Raw genomic sequence first — 18150 nt, 5'->3', positions numbered from 1 at the left:
ATTCACGTACTCTGGCAAATGCAAGATGGTATTGTGCTCGTGCTGTGGCTGAAGAGTTACAATTTCCATTAGACACTTGTTCTGCTATTCGGCATCCAAAGTGAGCTTATTCCTGTTGGGCAGTATACACCAGAAGATCAACACTCCAGGTTTGCTCTTTAAGTACAAGTCAGTGATAACACAGCATCTCAGAGTTAACAAGGACAACTGACAACTGAGCTTGAGATAACAGTTACAATTTTTGTCCAGTAATTTCTGATGGTGTGTGTGTGTGTGTGTGTGTGTGTGTGTGTGTGTGTGTGTGTGTGTGTGTGTGTGTGTGTGTGTGTGTGTGTGTGTGTGTGTGTGTGTGTGTGTGTGTGTCCTTGCTCCTGGTTCTCCCTGCATCTTAGATAAGGATACACTCAGACTAAACTGCAGTTTTCTTTTTGCCATTGAACAGTCTGTCAGTTCTCAGAGTGGGAAAGCACGTTATAAACAACATAACTTTCAGAAAAATTACTTTTTTAACCAAAGTGTATTTTATTGTTCATTATACTTAAAAACATACAAATCATATAATGTATTGTAACTGAAAACTTGGATGGGTGGGTTAGTAAGTTTGCAGATGATACAAAGATTGGCTGCATTGCAGATAGTGTAGCAGATTTCCAAAGGATGCAGCGGGATATAGATCAATTGCAATATGGGTGGAGAAGTGGCAGTAGGAGTTCAATCTGGATAAGTTTGAGGTGGGACATGGCAAGGTTGTTAACAGTATTGTGCAGAGGGATCTTGAGGTCCAAGTCCATTGTTCCCTGAAGTTGGTCGGGTAGTAAAAGAAAGTGTGCTTGCCTTTATTAGTTAAGGCACTGAGTTTAAGAGTTGGGAAGTCATGTCATAGTTTTATAAAACTCTGGTTAGGCTGCCTTTTCAGTACTGCATTCAATGTTTGTCACTCTTTTATAGGAAGTGGGTGAAGAGGTTACAGAAGAAATTTGGTTAGGGCACATGTGTTTGAGGAGAGGTTGGGCAAACATGGGTTGTTTGAAGGGAGACTTGATAGGAGTTGATAAGGTTATGAGGTGCATTGGTAGAGCAGACAGCCCGTATCTTTTTCCCAGAATTGAAATGTCTAATACCAAAGGTCATGCATTTAAAGGGAGATGACATAAGTTCAAAGGAGATTTCCGGGTCAAATATTTTATGCAGCATGATTGGGCCTAGAATGTGCTGTCAGTGATGTTAGTAGTGGCAAGTACTATAGAGGCATTTAAGTCATTCTTTGATAGGCATAAGAATTTGCAGAGAATGGAGTGATACAGACTCTTGTAATCAGAAGAGACTGTTTAGACTTTTAGTTTAATTAGTTTGGCACATCCCCTTCTGAAGGGGTTGTTCTTGTGCTGTACTGCTCTGTGTTCAAAGGCCCAGATACTGGCACTGGAAAGTAACTTTTGCAGAATGAAATTCAGAGGGAAGTAGCCGGTTATATTTTCCTGAGATCGATTCTCTGCTTCTATCCCATCAGAATTACTTATTTGTTTTCTAACTTGGATGTTTGATGTGAAACTTGAAAAATATATCTTAAATGTTTTTGGAAGGCTAATAATTCTGGCACATTATTTTCACACTTTGAACTTGACTGAATATACCAGTTGCTCTAAAGGTCCAGTGATCCAGTATTCATTACCACACAATGTTCAAAGCAGCCAGTGTGTTTGGATGGGTAATTTGCAGATCTCCATGTACGTTTATGTCCAAAATGTACTACAACCTTTGGCTCCATGATTTTTCAAAATAAGAGTAAATGTAGAAACTAGATGAGGAAATTATTTTGGTGGAAATCAAAGTGGGAGTGGAGGGTGGAAGAAAGTCGTGGAGTAAGAGATCACGATGTAGTATCAGGATTACAGTAGGGTTAGGAGATGCAAAATTTTGTATTCGATACCAGCAAGAAGGCCAGAATGACCAAGCAAAAGACTGGGGATTGAATGGAGGCAGATGAAAAGATTGATGTCACAGTGAAACTGATTTTCTCTGTGTATGTGCATAGGACGGCACAGTAGCATAGTAGTTAGCACAATGCTTTACAGTACAGGCAACCCAGGTTCAATTCCCACCATTGCCTTCTCCCCATGACAGTGCTGGTTTCCTCCAGGTGCTCCAGTTTCCTTCCACAGTTCAAAGGCCTACCGGTTGCTCAGTTAATTGGTCATTGTAAATTCTCCTGTGATTAGGTTACCAGTTAATTGGGGGATTACCGGGCGGCATGGCCTGAGGACCGGAAGGACCTATTCTGCACTGTATCTCAATCAATAAATAAAATGATTGCTTGGGGAAGCTCTCACCGATCCGTGGAAATGCTCTGTACATTCCCCAATGATGTCAGTTTTCTCATGAAAATTGGATCATTCAATGCAAAGATTATATATACTGTGATTCAAAGCACAGTAATTGATTTTCCTTTGGGTATGCATTAAACTACATGAGCAGTTAATAAATTCAAAGTTTTTAAATTACATGAAACAATGCAATGAGTTAACTCAGATACAGAACACTTCTGTAACTTAAAGACAAATTGGTGGTAAAATGTCTTCATTTTTATGTGAGAAATGAGTATTACAGTAGTAGCTGACTTTTATACTTTGCTTTCAAGCTTGAGTTGCATCACTGTTGTGCTCTCCTTTCCTTACCAAATCTTGTTTTCTTTATTGGTTTGTTTATTTAACATTTACTTTGTTATTAACTAAAGAGTTTTTGTACTGAAGATTAATACCGAGATCAGTCTTTCTCCTTTTATTTTCTCCAATAAGCTTTAATTTTCAATAATACAATTTGTACTGGACATTTTAAAAAAAAATACTGCCTGCAGGTAATACAATCCAGCACAGGTAGTGAAGGTGCCAAACTGTATTTCCCTCCCCTGTTGCTTCATATTCCTCACTAACCAACTCTATGATTTCAGCATTCATTTTTAAATGCCATACAGCAGATCTGTGGATTGCTGCCATCTTAACTCATATAATCTGTCCAGCTGGCCTCAAACTTTCTGAACCTACCTGGAATTTAGCATGGAGAGTGGCTTTGCAGATTTTCCAAAGGGTTCCACTGCCTGATTAGTCTGTGACGTACTGATCTGATGGACAGGAAGACTAAAGGTGAATTTAGAGCAAGCCATAATGTTAATGGTTAGGTAAACCTGTGAATAACTAATTTCTTAGCCATAATATCCAACCTTTGTCAAAATAATTAATCAATCAGCAGTACAGGCAAGTATATAGCTACACTGTGATCTCTTTTTATGTATTAAGAGTATTCAGCAAAGTTGTTCTCTATGATTACTACAAAAATATTTCTTTCCTTCTGTGTGCAGGATCTGGAGTGTCCGATACAATCATTCACATGATCAGTTAGTGTTGACTGCCAGCAGTGACAGCAGAGTCATTCTTTCCAACATGGTGTCTATTTCGTCAGAGCCCTTCGGCCACTTGATGGATGATGATGACTTAAGTGACCAAGAGGAGAACCAGCATGAAGAGAAGTATGTCAATAGTCACATGATTATATCCTTTGAAAGACTGTCTTATAAAAAGTGTATGAGAAGTTCTATATCAGTATCAACAACTAATGAATGTGAATAGTCTTGTAATGTTTTGTTAATTTTCTGGCCGTAGAATAGAGAAGGAACCCCTGAAGAAACCTCCCCCATTCTCACAAAGTGTGGTTCATGCTTTGGGAGAAGCAAGAATGGTTACTGCCTTGCCTGTACCCAAACCACAAGATCCAAAATGAAAATTCCATCAATTATCACTGATCTTAATTCTACTCATCATCTGCAAGTACCTTTCAGTATGAGTTTGTGGGAACAGAAAATGTGGTTTTAAAAATAAAACTGTAAATTTTAGATGAATTTGAAATGTTCAAATCAATTTAAATTTTATATAAGACTGTACATGTGGAGCCTAGCCAAAAATCAAGTGGAAAAGTTAAGCTAGTAAACTTGTATCCCTTCCTCTGTTGCTATTATCACGAGACTTTGTGCCAGTGCAGAGCAACTTATCGTCAATAAGTTGATAAAACCTACAATTAATTTCATCCGTAAATTTCTTTCAATTAACCATTGTCCTTTGAAACAGGTCAGTCACAAATACCTAAGACAAATCGAACTTGTGCTTTATTGCAGCAATTAAATCATACTAATCAGCTTTAGATAGATAAGATAGCACAGTCAAGAAATGTTGAGTTCATAGAACAAGGTCCTTCCATTTTAGGACTGGCATTGGATTTGAGATTGGTTCTTTCTGTTTCTGGAACCAGTTCCTCAGGGTTGTGAAGATTACTGCAAAAGACTAATGTTTTGTATAAAGTGTTCTGTCGTCTCTTTTCATTCTGTGTTATCAGAATGTTAACAGCCAGATAAGATGCTTCTGCATCTTGGATTAATTTATAAATTAGCCATTTCTCTATTTCCTGCTCACTGTGCCTTTGCACATGGAGAACAAAAAATAGGGCAGAACTTTGCAGGAACAGGCCTTTTGACCTTCAATGTGTGGGCCAAACATGACGCTGAATTAAACTAATCTCTTGTGCCTGTACATGAATCATATCCTTCCATTTGCTGCATATTCATGTGTCTAACAGTCTTGTAAATGCCACTGACAAATCTGTATTCACCAGTACTTTTGACAGCTGATTCCAGGCACCTACTATTCTCTGCATTTTTATAAAACAAAATACCTCATGCATCTCTCTTAAACTCACCCCCCCCCCCCCCCCCACCTTGAATGGATGTCCTCTAGCACTCAACATTTCTACAGTGGAAAGAAGTTTCTGACAGTCTACTATACTGTCCATAATTTTATAATCTTTAAAAGGTCCTCCCTTAGCTCGAAGTTTGTGCATCCTCTCCTTCCAGCTCAAAGCTTCTAACCAAGTAGCATTCTGGTGAACCTCTCTACACCATTTCCAAAGCCTCCACATCAAGTATGGACTAACCAAAATCTTATCTTGCTGCAATATGACTTCAGATATGAGGTCAGATCGGAGAGAGCACCCCTGTGGCCATCCACCTCAGTAATCGTTATCTCGTTTTGGATGCTATTGGGGGGTGACCTGACAGAGGACGACCACGGTGATTGGGTCTCTGGCACTGAGCCTGGTTTCCTGGTGCAGAAGGGAGAGAAGAAGATGAGGATTGTGGTAGTCATAGGGGATTCTGTAGTGAGGGGAACAGACAACAGGTTCTGTCAGCCTAATAGAGATACCTGCATGGTGTGTTGCCTCCCAGGTGCCAGGGTATGAGAAGTCTTGGATCGGGTGCAGAGTATTCTAAAGGGAGAGGGTGAACAGCCAGAAGTTTTGGTACACATTGGTACTAATGACATAGATAGAAAAAGGGAGGAGGTCCAGAAGAGAGACTTCAGTGAGTTGGGTAGTAAGTGAAAAGCAGGACCTCCAGGGTAGTAATCTCAGGATTGCTGCCTGTGCCACATGCTAATGAGCGCAAGAGTTGCATGATCAGACATATTATTGCGTGGCTGAGAGACTGGTGTAGGGGGCAGGGCTTCCTGGATCACTGGGGCCTCTTTTGGGGTAGGTACAATATGTACAAAAAGGACAGGTTACACCTGAACCCAAAGGAGTCCAATATCCTAGCAAGCAGGTTTAATAGAGCTGTTAGGGAGGGTTCAAACTAATTTGGCAGGGGGATGGGAACCGGAGTGATAGGACTGAGGAAGGGGAAAACAGAAATAAATTGAAGATGGCGTGCAACAGAGGTGATAGGAAAGACAGGCAGGAGATGAGGCATAATCACAGCCAGTGGGATGATTTACAACAGAAAGCAACAAATACTGGACTGGAAGTGTTATATTTGAATGCCGGCAGCATAAAAAATAAAATGAACGATCTTGAAATTCAGCTACAGATTGGCAGGTACGACGTTGTGGCCATCTCTGAAACTGGGCTAAAGGCTGGCTGCTATTGGGAGGTGTACGTCAAAGAATATATGGTGTATCAGAAAGATAGGTTAGTAGGCAAAGGCGTGGTGTGGCCCCGATTATAGGAAATAATATGAAATCATTAGAGAGGGATGATTGGTAGGTGTAGAGTCTCTACGGGTTGAGTTAAGAAATGGCAAGGGTAAAAGGATCCTAATGACAGTTGTATACAGGCTCCAAACAGCAGCCAGGATGTGGATTACAAATTACAGCAGGAGATAGAAAAGGCATGTCAGAAGGGCAATGTCATTGAGGATTTTAACATGGAAGTGGATTGGGAAAACCAGGCCACTACTGGATCTCAAGAGAGAGAGTTGTAGAATGTCTAAGGGATGGCTTTTTAGAACAGCTTGTTGTTGAGTCCTCTAGGGGATCAGCTGTGCTAGATTGGGTGTTGTGCAATGATCCAGAGGTGATAAGAGAGCTTAAGGTTAAGGAACCCTTAGGGAACAGTGATCACAATATGATCGAGTTCACTTTGAAATATGAGAAGGAGAAACTAAATTCCAATCTGTCGATATATCGATGGAATAAAGGAAATTACAATGGCATGAGAGGGGAACTGCCAAAGTTGACTGGAAGGGACACCAGCAGGAAGGACAGCAGATCAGCAATGGCTGTAGTTTCTGCGAAAAATGAGGGAAGTACAAGACAGATATATTCCAAATAAGAAGAAATTTTTGAATGGAAGAGGGACACTACTGTGGCTGACAAGTGAAGTCAGAGCCAAAGTAAAAGCAAAAGAGAGGGCATACAAGGAAGCCAAAGCTAGTGGGAAGATAGGAGATTGGGAAGCTTTTAAAAACTTGCAGAAGGAAACCAAGAAGGTCTTTAGGAAGGAAAAGATCAATTATGAAAGGAAGCTGGTGACTAATATCAAAGAAGATACTAAAAGCTTTTAAAGTATATAAAGGGTAAAAGAGAGTTGAGGGTAGATATGGGACTAATAGAAAATGATGCTGGAGATATTGTAATGAGAGACGCAGAGATGGCAGAGGAACTGAATGAGTATTTTGCATCAGTCTTCATAGTGGAAGACATCTTCAGTATACTGGACATTCAAGAATGTCGGGAAATTAAAGTAGAAACATGGAAACAAAGTAGGTGCAGAGACTGAGAAGATGCTCAGGAAATTTCTTTGTACTGTTTCAACCTTATTTCCATCATTTCTGTAGGCAGGTGACCAAAACTGCACACAATATTCCAAATTAGGCCTCACTAATGTCTTATGCAACTTCAACACAACATGCCAATACTTGTACCGTACTTTAATGTGCCAAAAGCTTTCTTTACGACCCTAGCTACCTGTTATGCCACTTCCATGAAATTTTGGACCTGTATTCCCAGATCCCTTTGTTCTACTGGACTCATCAATGCCCGACCACTCACTATGTAGGACCTATTATGATTGATCCTCGCAAAGTGCAACACATCACACTTGCCTGTATTCCATCTGCTATTTTTCAGCCCATTTTCCCAGATGATCCAAATCTCACTGCAAACTTTGATGGTCTTCCACAGTCTACTGTGCCCCCAATCTTGGTGTCACCTGCAAATTTGCTGATTGGGTTTACTGCATGCTCACCCAAATTGTTGATATAGATGACAGACAACAACAGACTAACCACTGATCTCTGTAGCACCCAACTAGTCACAGGCCTCAAGTCAGAAAGGCAACGACTTACTGCTACTACTTTCTGGCTTTCCTCACAAAGTCAGTTTCAATCCTATGAGCACAGGAGGTGTATCCATTTGGGTTACCCAGAGAAATTGGTGGTAGCAGAACATTGCGTTCACCATGGCCACAGGATTGACTTCGATGCACAAAACTACTCTGCCACGCCAATGGGTTTTTGGACCACCTGGTGAAGGAAGCCATTGAAATAAAACTAGAAGAAAAGAATTTTAACAAAGATGAAGGTCTCACTCTAAGTAAGAACTGCAATTTGATTGTAAACAAGGTGGGACAGCAGAAACCTGATTGGATGTGGACTAACCAATCAGGAGGGACGGACAACAGGGTTTTATATACCACTGGATTAGACATGTCTAGGCATCATCCCTGACGAAGATGGCAGAGTTTGTCATCAAAACATTGGTTAAATTCGATATCTGTACTAGGCTGGAAGCCGGAGGAGAACTTATTCATCATATATGCCAGGAAAGCACTAGATCCTTTTGCAATGCAGAGCAGGTATAACAGCTACACAAAAAGTGCTTTGTGAGTAACAACAAACTGCAAGATTATAACGAGACAGATTGTGAGGTCAAGACACTGTGCCACAACTGTACTTTAAAAATGCAGGGAATTAAAAACTAGACTTTGTGTTTCAGGGTTTTCCAAATAATTTTAAATAAGCAGAACCTATCTACATTAACGAATGATTTAAAACACTCAGTGGCCATATTATTAGGTATCTCCTGTACCCAGTAAAGTAGCCATTGAGTGTATGTTTGTGGTCTTATGTTGCTGTAGCCCATCCACTTCAAGATTCAATGTGTTGTGCAGTCACAGATGCTCTTCTGCACATTCCTGTTGTAACGCATGCATATTTGAGTTGCTGTCACCTTCCTGTCTGTTTAACCAGTCTGGCCATTCTCCTCTGATCTCTTTCATTAGCAAGGCATTTTTGTCCAGAGAACTGCTGTTTACTGGATATCTTTTGTTTGTCACACCATTTTCTGTAAACTCTGGAGATGGTTGAGCATGAAAATCCCAGGAGATTAGCAGTTTCTGAGATACTCAAACCACTCCATCTGGCACTAACCAGTTCATTCCACAGTCAAAGTCACTTAGATCAAATTTCTTCCCCATTCTGATGTTTAATCTGAATAATAATTGAAGCTCTTGATCATGTCTGCATGTTTTTATGCATTGAGTTGCTGTCACATGATTCATTGATTAGATATTTGCAGTAACGAGCAGGTGCAGAGGTGTACCGAATAAAATGGCTACTGAGTGTATATGCTTGAGAAATGTTGATAACAGATGAAAAAATTGATCTTTTGCATTAGTATAAATGCTTTTCGTATCATTGTTCAGATATACTGATCCTTGAGGATGGCTTTTCACATTACTGTTAATGACATTTTTATAGCTAACAGTTCCAGCTTAAATTTAATTAAGCTCTTTATCACTTAACAACATTTTGGCTATATAGGCGATAACCTGCACAAAAACAAAAACTTTGGAAGAAAGAAATACAGGAATGTCATATGGAAGGTTACTCTGTCATAAAAGTGATGTCCGTTTTTACTCTGAAGGTTACTTGTCACATAATGATGTTCCTTGAGCACAGTGCAAAGTTTAGAACTCAAAGCTAGTTGTCGACCTTTTCATTCAAAAATGGTTCCAGTAATCCTACAGGAAAAATCTCAAATCTGGAGGTGTTGTGGATAGTGTGGAGGGCTGTCAGAGGTTACAGTGGGACATTGATAGGATGCAAAACTAGGCTGAGAAGTGGCAGATGCAGTTCAACCTAGATAAGTGTGAAGTGGTTCATTTTGGTAGGTCAAGTATGATGACAAAATATAGTATTAATGGTAAGACTCTTGGCAGTGTGGAGGATCAGAGGGATCTTGGGGTCTGAGTCCACAAGACTCTCAAAGCAGCTGTGCAGGCTGACTCTGTGGTTAAGAAGGCATATGGAGTATTGGCCTTCATTAATCATGCAATTGATTTTAGGAGCCGAGAGGTAATGTTGCAGCTATGTAGGACCCTGGTCAGACCCCACTTTGGAGTACTGTGCTCAGTTCTGGTTGCCTCACTACAGGAAGGATGTGGAAGCCATAGAAAGGGTGCAGCTAAGATTTACAAGGATGTTGCCTGGATTGAGGAGCATGCCTTATGAAAACAGGTTGAGTGAACTCGGCCTTTTCTCCTTGGAGCGACGGAGGATGAGAGGTGACCTGATGGAGGTGTATAAGATGATGAGAGGCATTGATCATGTGGATAGTCAGAGGCTTTTTCCCAGGGCTGAAATGGTTGCCACAAGAGGACACAGGTTTAAGATGCTGGGGAGTAGGTACACAGGGGAGGTCAGGGTTAAGTTTTTTACTCAGAGAGTGGTGAGTGCATGGAATGGGCTGCCAGTAACGGTGATGGAGGCGGATACAATAGGGTCTTTTAAGAGACTTTTGGATAGGTACATGGAGCTTAGAAAAATTGAGGGCTATGGGTAAGCTTAGTAATTTCTAAGGTAGGGACATGTTCGGCACAGCTTTGTGGGCCGAAGGGCCTGTATTGTGCTGTAGGTTTACTATGTTTCTATAATGAAGATATGTTTGAAAATAAATTAAAGCATTAGGAAGAAAATTACTAAGAACAATTAAACACAAAAAGTCTATTTAAATAGCTTCCGTCATGGTACTGAAATATCCCAAAAGCAATGAAGTACATTTTATGTATACTCACTGTGAGAAAATAGTGTGGTCTTAACAATGAAATTAACAACTACATGATCTTCTTTATTGATGCCATTCAGTTGGTAAATGAATGTCAGCACACTACAACAACCTTGCTGCTCTTCAAATAATGCCACAAGATTTTTTCTGTACACTTGAGTAGGTTGATGAGCCTTGGTTTAATAACACGTGGAAGTTGTTGCAGCACTTAATCTGCTCAAATATGCCAGGTTAGGTTTTATGTTCAATTCAGAGAGCCGGATTTGAACCCTTATTCTTTGTGTGAGCATTTTCTTCACTTTAAGTATTCACTTATTTTTTGGGGGGGATATATTTTGTGTATTTATTTGCCTTCTGACTTAATGAGAAACAACTAACCAGTTCTTTTTATTTATTGATTATCTCACTGCTAAATAAAAGATCGCGGGGGAGGAGGGGGTGGCAGTGGTGGTTGTGAGAGATGCTGAGAATATTGGGTCCTTCTGTCTTCGTTTTCATCAGGTAATAGTGCCCAATTAAGAGCAGCAAGAAAACAACATTGCACATTGAATTTGTCTGCAATAAAAGGGCCAATGGTTATTTTGCTGTGGAGAAAGAAATTTAGGAATATGTTTTACAGGACATTAATGAGAAACAGGTGGAATATTAGAAATGAGACAAAAGGAAAGAAAGTTGAAGGTTCTGTATGTGGACACTGAACTTCAAGCTTGGATTCTCTTCCATTATATGAGGACCCGTAGCATACTGTATCATGCATGATTATTATATATAAAGGAATTTCTGCTCTTGGGGATAGAGTAATTCATTGGTGTATGAGAAATGAAACAATTGCATACTTTGAACTGAAAATGTAATGTAAACTATATAACTCACAAACTTGCTCCTTGAGATGGGTATTGGGGGAGCATATACTGATGATTCTGATAGCAGAATTAGATGAAATTTAAGGAATTTACAGTGGGAAAGTTTTGTCCAAGTGTAACCATGCATTGCAACAAAGTAAATTATGGACAAGAAGTACAAACTTATGTTAATTTCGGAAATACAAAGGGAAGGGAGCACAGTAACTGCGGATGCATTTATTCCAGAATAATTGCACCTAATGGAAATAGTTATGACAGATAATATCCATTAACATCCATTCATTGAATCAAAAATACAAAGAGGCTAAACAATTTGTCTTGAGTCACCTGTAGGAAAATTAATAACATTGACTGTGTGAGTACACTGTGCAAGAAACTTGGTGGCTTTAATCACACAACCAACACTATTATGCAATAAGTACTACAAAATAATGTAATTGAAGGTAGTATTCCATAAGGTTGTATTGTTATGCTATGTAGGCACCTACCAGGAGATATCTACCAGGTGCTAAAAGTATTTAGTGATTTATTGATTTTTCTTCATAGGAAAGAACCACTACAGGATAGCATAATAGCTACATATGAAGAACATGAGGATAGCGTTTATGCAGTGGAATGGTCCTCAGCTGATCCATGGTTGTTTGCATCTTTAAGCTATGACGGAAGACTTGTGATAAACCGGGTACCAAGGGCATTAAAGTATCGTATTTTGTTGTAACTTAGCAGTAAAGTAATTTCAGTTTTTGTTCTTAAACTAGATAAGTATAATTTTTGTTATATAAACTCTGAAAATAACTTAACATTGAACTGTAATATATCTGCTGCATTGCTGAAAACAATAAATAATGACAAACATAAATTTGATGTGTTTGGCATTGGTATTAGTTTATGATCACATGTAACAATACGGTATAAAAGCTTGCCTTGCACACTGTTCATACAGATCGAATCATTAAACAGTGCATTGTGCAAGGTAAAACAATAATAATGCAGAACGAAGTGTAAAATTTCTGGAAAAAGTACATTGCAGATCAATGATAAAGTGCAAGATCACAACAGGTAGATTTACACTAATTTGTTAAGAAATTGAATAACATTCTGGTAGTATATCTTCAGTGAATTTCATAGACCACACTGAAATAGCTTGTATATTTAATCTCCAGATAGGGATTTTACAACTTATTTCCCATTCAGAAGTATATCAGCTCAAGAAGAGTATAATGGCCAGAATTTCAGCCCAAACTTAACAATACAACATTCAACACTGACTGGCTTCTTTCCACATTCTCAGTAGCTTACGAAGTATTGTAGCACAAAGTAATTAATCTTCTCGAGTGTAGTAATCACTGGATTGCTGCCTGTGCCACATGCCAGTGAGGGTAAGAATAGGATGATATGTCAGATGAATTCAGGCAGGGGGGCAGGGTTTCAGATTCCTAGATCATTGTAATCTCTTCAGGCGAAGGTAGGACCAATGCAAAAAGAACCAGTTGGACCCGACCTCAAAGGGTACAACTATCCTTGAGGGTAAGTTTGCTAGAGCTGTTGGGGAGGGCTTAAACTTGCTGGAGTCTGCAGACCCAGGTCAGTTTGGATTGGCAGCAACATTTCCTCCATGATATTCATCAGCACTGGTGCACCACAAGGCCGTGTGTTTAGCCCCCTGCTCTAACTCACTTTCACTTATGACTGTGTGTCTAAGCACAGCACAGCTCCAATGCCATATTCAAGTTTGCTGACGAAACCACAGTGAAAGGCCGAATCGAAGATGGTGATGAATCAGCATTTAGGAGGGTGATTGAAAATCTGGCTGAGGGGCCAGAACACCAACCACTTACTCAATGTCAGCAAGACCAAAGAGCTGATTATTGACTTCAGGAGAAGGAAACCAGAGGTTCATGAACTAGTCCTTTTCAGAGGATCAGAGGTGGAGAGGGTCAGCAACTTTAAGTTCCTTGGTGTTATCATGAGGGGTGATTGATAAGCTTGTGGCCTAAGGTAGGAGGAGTCAATTTTAGAAAACCAAGCACATTTATTTTTCAACATAGTCCCCTCCTACATTTACACACTTAGTCCAGTGGTTGTGGAGCATATGGATCCCTTCTTTGTAGAAGTTGGCATCTTGGACCTCCAGAAAGTGTCCACAGCAGGGGTGATTGATAAGTTTGTGACCTAGGGTAGAAGGAGATGAGTTATACAGCTCTCGTTACATGCATGTGCAGTTCAACTCTGAGTGATTACGCAGGAAGTTTCCCTCGGGATCAATAAAGTATGTCTGTCTGTTAGTAACTCATCTCCTACCAAGAGAGGGAATTTGTAGAATGCCTATGAGATGGCTTTTTAGAGCAGCTTATGATTGAGCCTACAATGGGAAAGGCATTTCTGGATAGGGTGCTGTGTAATGAAGCTGACTTAATTAGGGAGCCTAAGGTAAAGGAGCTCTTTGGAGACAGCAAGCACAATATGATAGAATTCACCCTGCAGTTTGAGACTAAGAAGATAAAGTCAGATCTATCAGCATTAAAGTGGAGTAAAGTGAACTACAGGGGCATGAGACAGGAGTTGGCCAAAGTTGATTGGAAGGGAACATGAGCAGGATTGACAGCAGAACTGCCATGGCTGGTGTTTCTATGGGCTATTCTGAAGTCTCAGGATAGGTACATCCCAAAGATGAAGATGTATTCTAAAGGGAGAATGAGGCAGCCACGGGTGACAAGGGAAGCCAAAGGCAGAATAAAAGGAAAAAGAAAGGGCATATAATAACAAAAATTAGTGGGAAGTTAGAGACTGGGAAGGTTTTAAAATCCAACAAAAGGCAACTAAAAAGCCACAAGGAGAGAAAGATGAAATATGCAGGTAAGCTAAAGAATAATTTGAAAGAGGTATTCAAAAGGTTTTTTTTTCAGATATATAGAGAGAAAAAGAGGCAAGAGTGGATATTGGACTACTGGAAAATCACGCTGGAGAGGTAGTAATGCAGACAAAGAAATGGAAGATGAACTGAATAAGTATTTTGTGACAGTCTTCATTGTAGAAGACATGAGTAGTATGCTAGAAATTCAAGAGTGTCAGGAGGGCAGAAGTGAATATAGTTGTTTTTACTAAGGAGAAGGTCTGAAGGTAGGTAAGTCACCTGGAGCATATAGTACATAGAAATCTACAGCACATTACAGGCCCTTCGGCCCACAATGTTGTGCCAACCATGTAACCTACTCTAGAAACAGCCTAGAATTACCCTACCGCATAGCCCTTTATTTTTCTAAGCTCCATGTACCTATTCAGGAGTCTCTTAAAAGACACAATTGTATACGCCTCCACCACCATCGTCGGCAGTGCATTCCATACCCCATCACTCTCTGTGTGAGAAACTTACCCTGACATCCCCTCTCTGCCTATTTCCAAGCACGTTAAAGCCCCCTCGTGTTAGCCATTTCAGTCCTGGGAGAAAGCCTCTGGCTGTCCACACAACCAATGCTTCTCATCATCTTATACAGCTCTATCAGGTCACCTCTGTCACTCCAAGGAGAAAAGGCCAAGTTCATTCAACCTATCCTCATGAAGCATGCTCTCCAATCCAGGCAACATCCTTGTAAATCTCCTCTGCATTCTCTCTATACCATCCACATCCTTCCTGTAATGTAGCGACCAGACTGACCACAGTACTCCAAGTGGGGTCTAAGGTCTTATATAGATGTAACATTACATCACGGCTCTTGAACTCAATCCCACGGTTGACGAAGGCCAACACACCATACACCTTCTTAACAACACTGTCAACCTGTGCAGAAGCTTGGTGTGTCCTATCGACACAGACCCCAATATTTCTCTGATCCTCCACATTGCCAAGAGTCTTACCATTAGTACTATATTCTGTCTTCAAATTTGAACTACTTATTTTATTTTACTATTATATAAAATATATACATACACACATACCTAGAGTGCATATAAAAAAGTGTTCAGGCTCCCCTCTCCCTGGAAGTTTAAATGTTTAAACAACAACACACACCAAATGCTGGTAGAACACAGCAGGCTAGGCAGCATCTATAGGGAGAAGCGATGTTGACGTTTCGGGCCGAGACCCTTCGTCAGGACCCGCTATTACAGCCATATATCCTTCCTTGGAACGTGTCTCCGATGCCAACTGACTCCAGTTGGCTTCAGGATCCGTTTTCGAGCTCAATTTGGACCTTCAGAGGATCCCTAACTGAAGAAGTTTAAATGTTTTATGTTTTACAACATTGAATCACGGTGGATTTAATTTGGGTTTTTTTGACACTGATCAACAGAAAAAGACACTTTAAAGTGAAAACAGATCTCTACAAAGTGATCTAAATTAATTACAAATATAAAACAAAATAATTGATTGCATTATAACAATAATTGATTGCCTCTTTTAATACGACACACCAAATCATCACTGATGCAGCCAATTAGTTTTAAAAGTCACATAATTAGTTAAATGGAGATCACCTGTGTGCAGTCAAGTTGTTTCAATTGATTATAGAAAAATTTTCCAAGTCACTGAATATCCCTTGGAGTAAAGTCAATCATCAAGAAATAGAAAAAAAATGGCACAGCTATAAGTCTGCCTAGAGCAGGTCATCCTCAAAAACTGAGTGACCATGCAAGAAGGGGATGAGTGAGGGAGGCCACCAAGAGACCCATGACAAGTCTGCAGGAGTTGCAAGCTTCAGTGGCTAAGATGGAAAAGACTGCACATACAACTGTTGCCTTCACCAGTTGCTGCTTGGCAAAGAAAAAACCACTGTTGAAAAAAAACTGACATGAAATCTCAGCTGGAGTTTACCCAAGCCATGTGGGAGACTCTGAAGTCAGCTGGAAGAAGGTTTTATGTTCTGATGAAATCAAAACTGAGCTTCTTGGCCATCAGACTAAACGTTATGTTTGATGTAAGCCAAACACTGCACATCAACAAGAACACGCCATCCCTACAGTAATGAATGGTAGTGGCTGCATCATGCTGTGGGGATGCTTCACTGTAGCAGGCCCTGGAAGGTTTGTGAACATAGAGGGTCAAATAAATGCAGCAAAATACAGGGAAATTGTGGAGACCAATCCGATGCAGCATGCAAGAGAACTGTGACTGAGGAGAAGATTTGTTTTCCAGCAAGACAATGACCCCAAGCATCAAGCCAAGGCTACACAGGAATGGCTTAAAAACATTAATGTCCTGGTGTGGCCAAGTCAGTGTCCAGGCCTCAATCCAGTTGAGAATTTGAGGTTGCACTTGAAAAGGACTGTTCACTCATGATCCCCATGCAATCTGGCAGAGCTTGAACAGTTTTGTAAAGAAAAATTGCAGTGTTCAGCTGTGCAAAGCTGTTAGAGACCTATCCACACAAACTTGAGGCTGTAATTGCTGCCAAAGGTTCATACAGTAACTACTGACTTGTAGGGGGTGAGTAATTATGCAATCAATTTTTTTTTATATTTGTAATTAACTTAGATCATTTTGTAGAGATCTGTTTTCACTTTGACACAAAAGAGTCTTTTTCTGTTGATGTGTCAAAAAGCCCAACTTAAGTCCATTGATTGAATGTTGTAAAACAATAATCTTCCAAGGCAGGTGAATACTTATGTATTTATTTGTATTTTTTCTCTATTACTATATATTACATCAACATTACAAAGACAATACATTTCACGACATGTTGATGATATTAATTCTGGTTCTCATTTTCTTGTATGAGCCGAAGGTCATCCGACTGCAGCTCCAGTTCCTAAACAGTTTTTAAATAGCTGTAGCACGTAGTTATCAGGTAGACTGGAGGTCTGCCAAAGTTCCCACATCTCACACAAGGAACTTGCCGCTTCTTAGTGCACCAGCAATGCATTAACAGTAAAAGAACTTAATGTAAACTTAGAAACTCCACCTGTTCCTATCCAAGCCGATTGAGCTAAATCCTGACCATTCTAACGCTCTAAATTTCATCAGCTCTAAGGATTGTTATAAATCAGTTGTTTTAAATTGCAGAGAAGGTGAGGGGGTTGAGAGAACTTCTGTCATAGGAGGAAGGCTAAAGAATGATGAGTAATGGTAGTGCTGGCTGAGAGAGGGTGAAGGCTTGTTAATTATAGCTACGGTAATTGGTCTGGAAACAATGCAAACTAGAGATGACCTAAGGGATAGAAGAGCGAAAGGGAAGCAATGCTAGAACAAAGGGATACAAACACCAGAGAAACAACTTGCTGCAGATATTGGAAATACTTGGCTATACTCTTAAAATAAAAGAAGTGCTGGAAAAACTCAGCAGCTCAGATGGCATCTACGGAAGTGGGAACAGTTAACATTACAGGTTGAATACCTGAGAAAGAGAAATTAAGTTAATCTAGGTGGTAGAGAGGGGTAATGGGATGAACAAAGGCAATTTGCTCTGATAAGGTGAATTAATGTAGCCATCAAATGAACAGTCGATCTTCTTGGGTAGTGTAGCAGTGGGTGTCACACTTTACAGCACCAGCTGTAAGATCGGGGTTCAATTCCCACTACTGTCTGTAAGGACTCCTTATGACCACATAGGTTTCAGCCCATGATGTGACAAACTAATTAACGTTTTAATTAAATGCCTAACTAAACTAATCCCTTCTGGCTACACAAGGTCCGTATCCCCCCATTGTCTGCACTTTCACGTGCCTATCAAAGAACCTTTGAATGTCTTTATTATTCTTGCATCCACTCCCACTTCCAGCAGTGCATTCTCGGCACCCACCACTCTGTACATAAAACACTTGCCACACACCTCTCCTTTGATTTTATCTGTTCTCAGCATAAATGCATGCGCTTTAGTATTTAGCATTTGGGAAAAAGATACCAGCCTTCTACCCTACCTATGCCACTCATAACCTTCTATCAAGTCTCCCCCCAGCCTCCATCACTC

The 18150-nt window shown here is 40.1% G+C and overlaps 1 protein-coding gene across 2 annotated transcripts in view; it reads left to right on the top strand.

Annotated features, from left to right (window-relative positions):
* eipr1 (EARP complex and GARP complex interacting protein 1) overlaps window positions 1–12107 on the top strand; it is a 98723-nt gene extending 86616 nt beyond the window's left edge. For both annotated transcript variants that reach the window (XM_073056821.1, XM_073056822.1), the window contains 2 exons: window positions 3356–3523; window positions 11795–12107. In XM_073056821.1, the coding sequence (XP_072912922.1) occupies window positions 3356–3523; window positions 11795–11966 (340 nt within the window). In that variant the 3' untranslated portion in view covers window positions 11967–12107. The remainder of the gene's footprint in view (window positions 1–3355; window positions 3524–11794) is intronic.
* The last annotated feature ends 6043 nt before the right edge of the window (window positions 12108–18150 follow it).

Source organism: Hemitrygon akajei, chromosome 9 (assembly GCF_048418815.1).
Source record: "Hemitrygon akajei chromosome 9, sHemAka1.3, whole genome shotgun sequence".
NCBI classification, from domain to species: domain Eukaryota; kingdom Metazoa; phylum Chordata; class Chondrichthyes; order Myliobatiformes; family Dasyatidae; genus Hemitrygon; species Hemitrygon akajei.
This window is presented reverse-complemented; position numbering and strand designations above follow the sequence as displayed.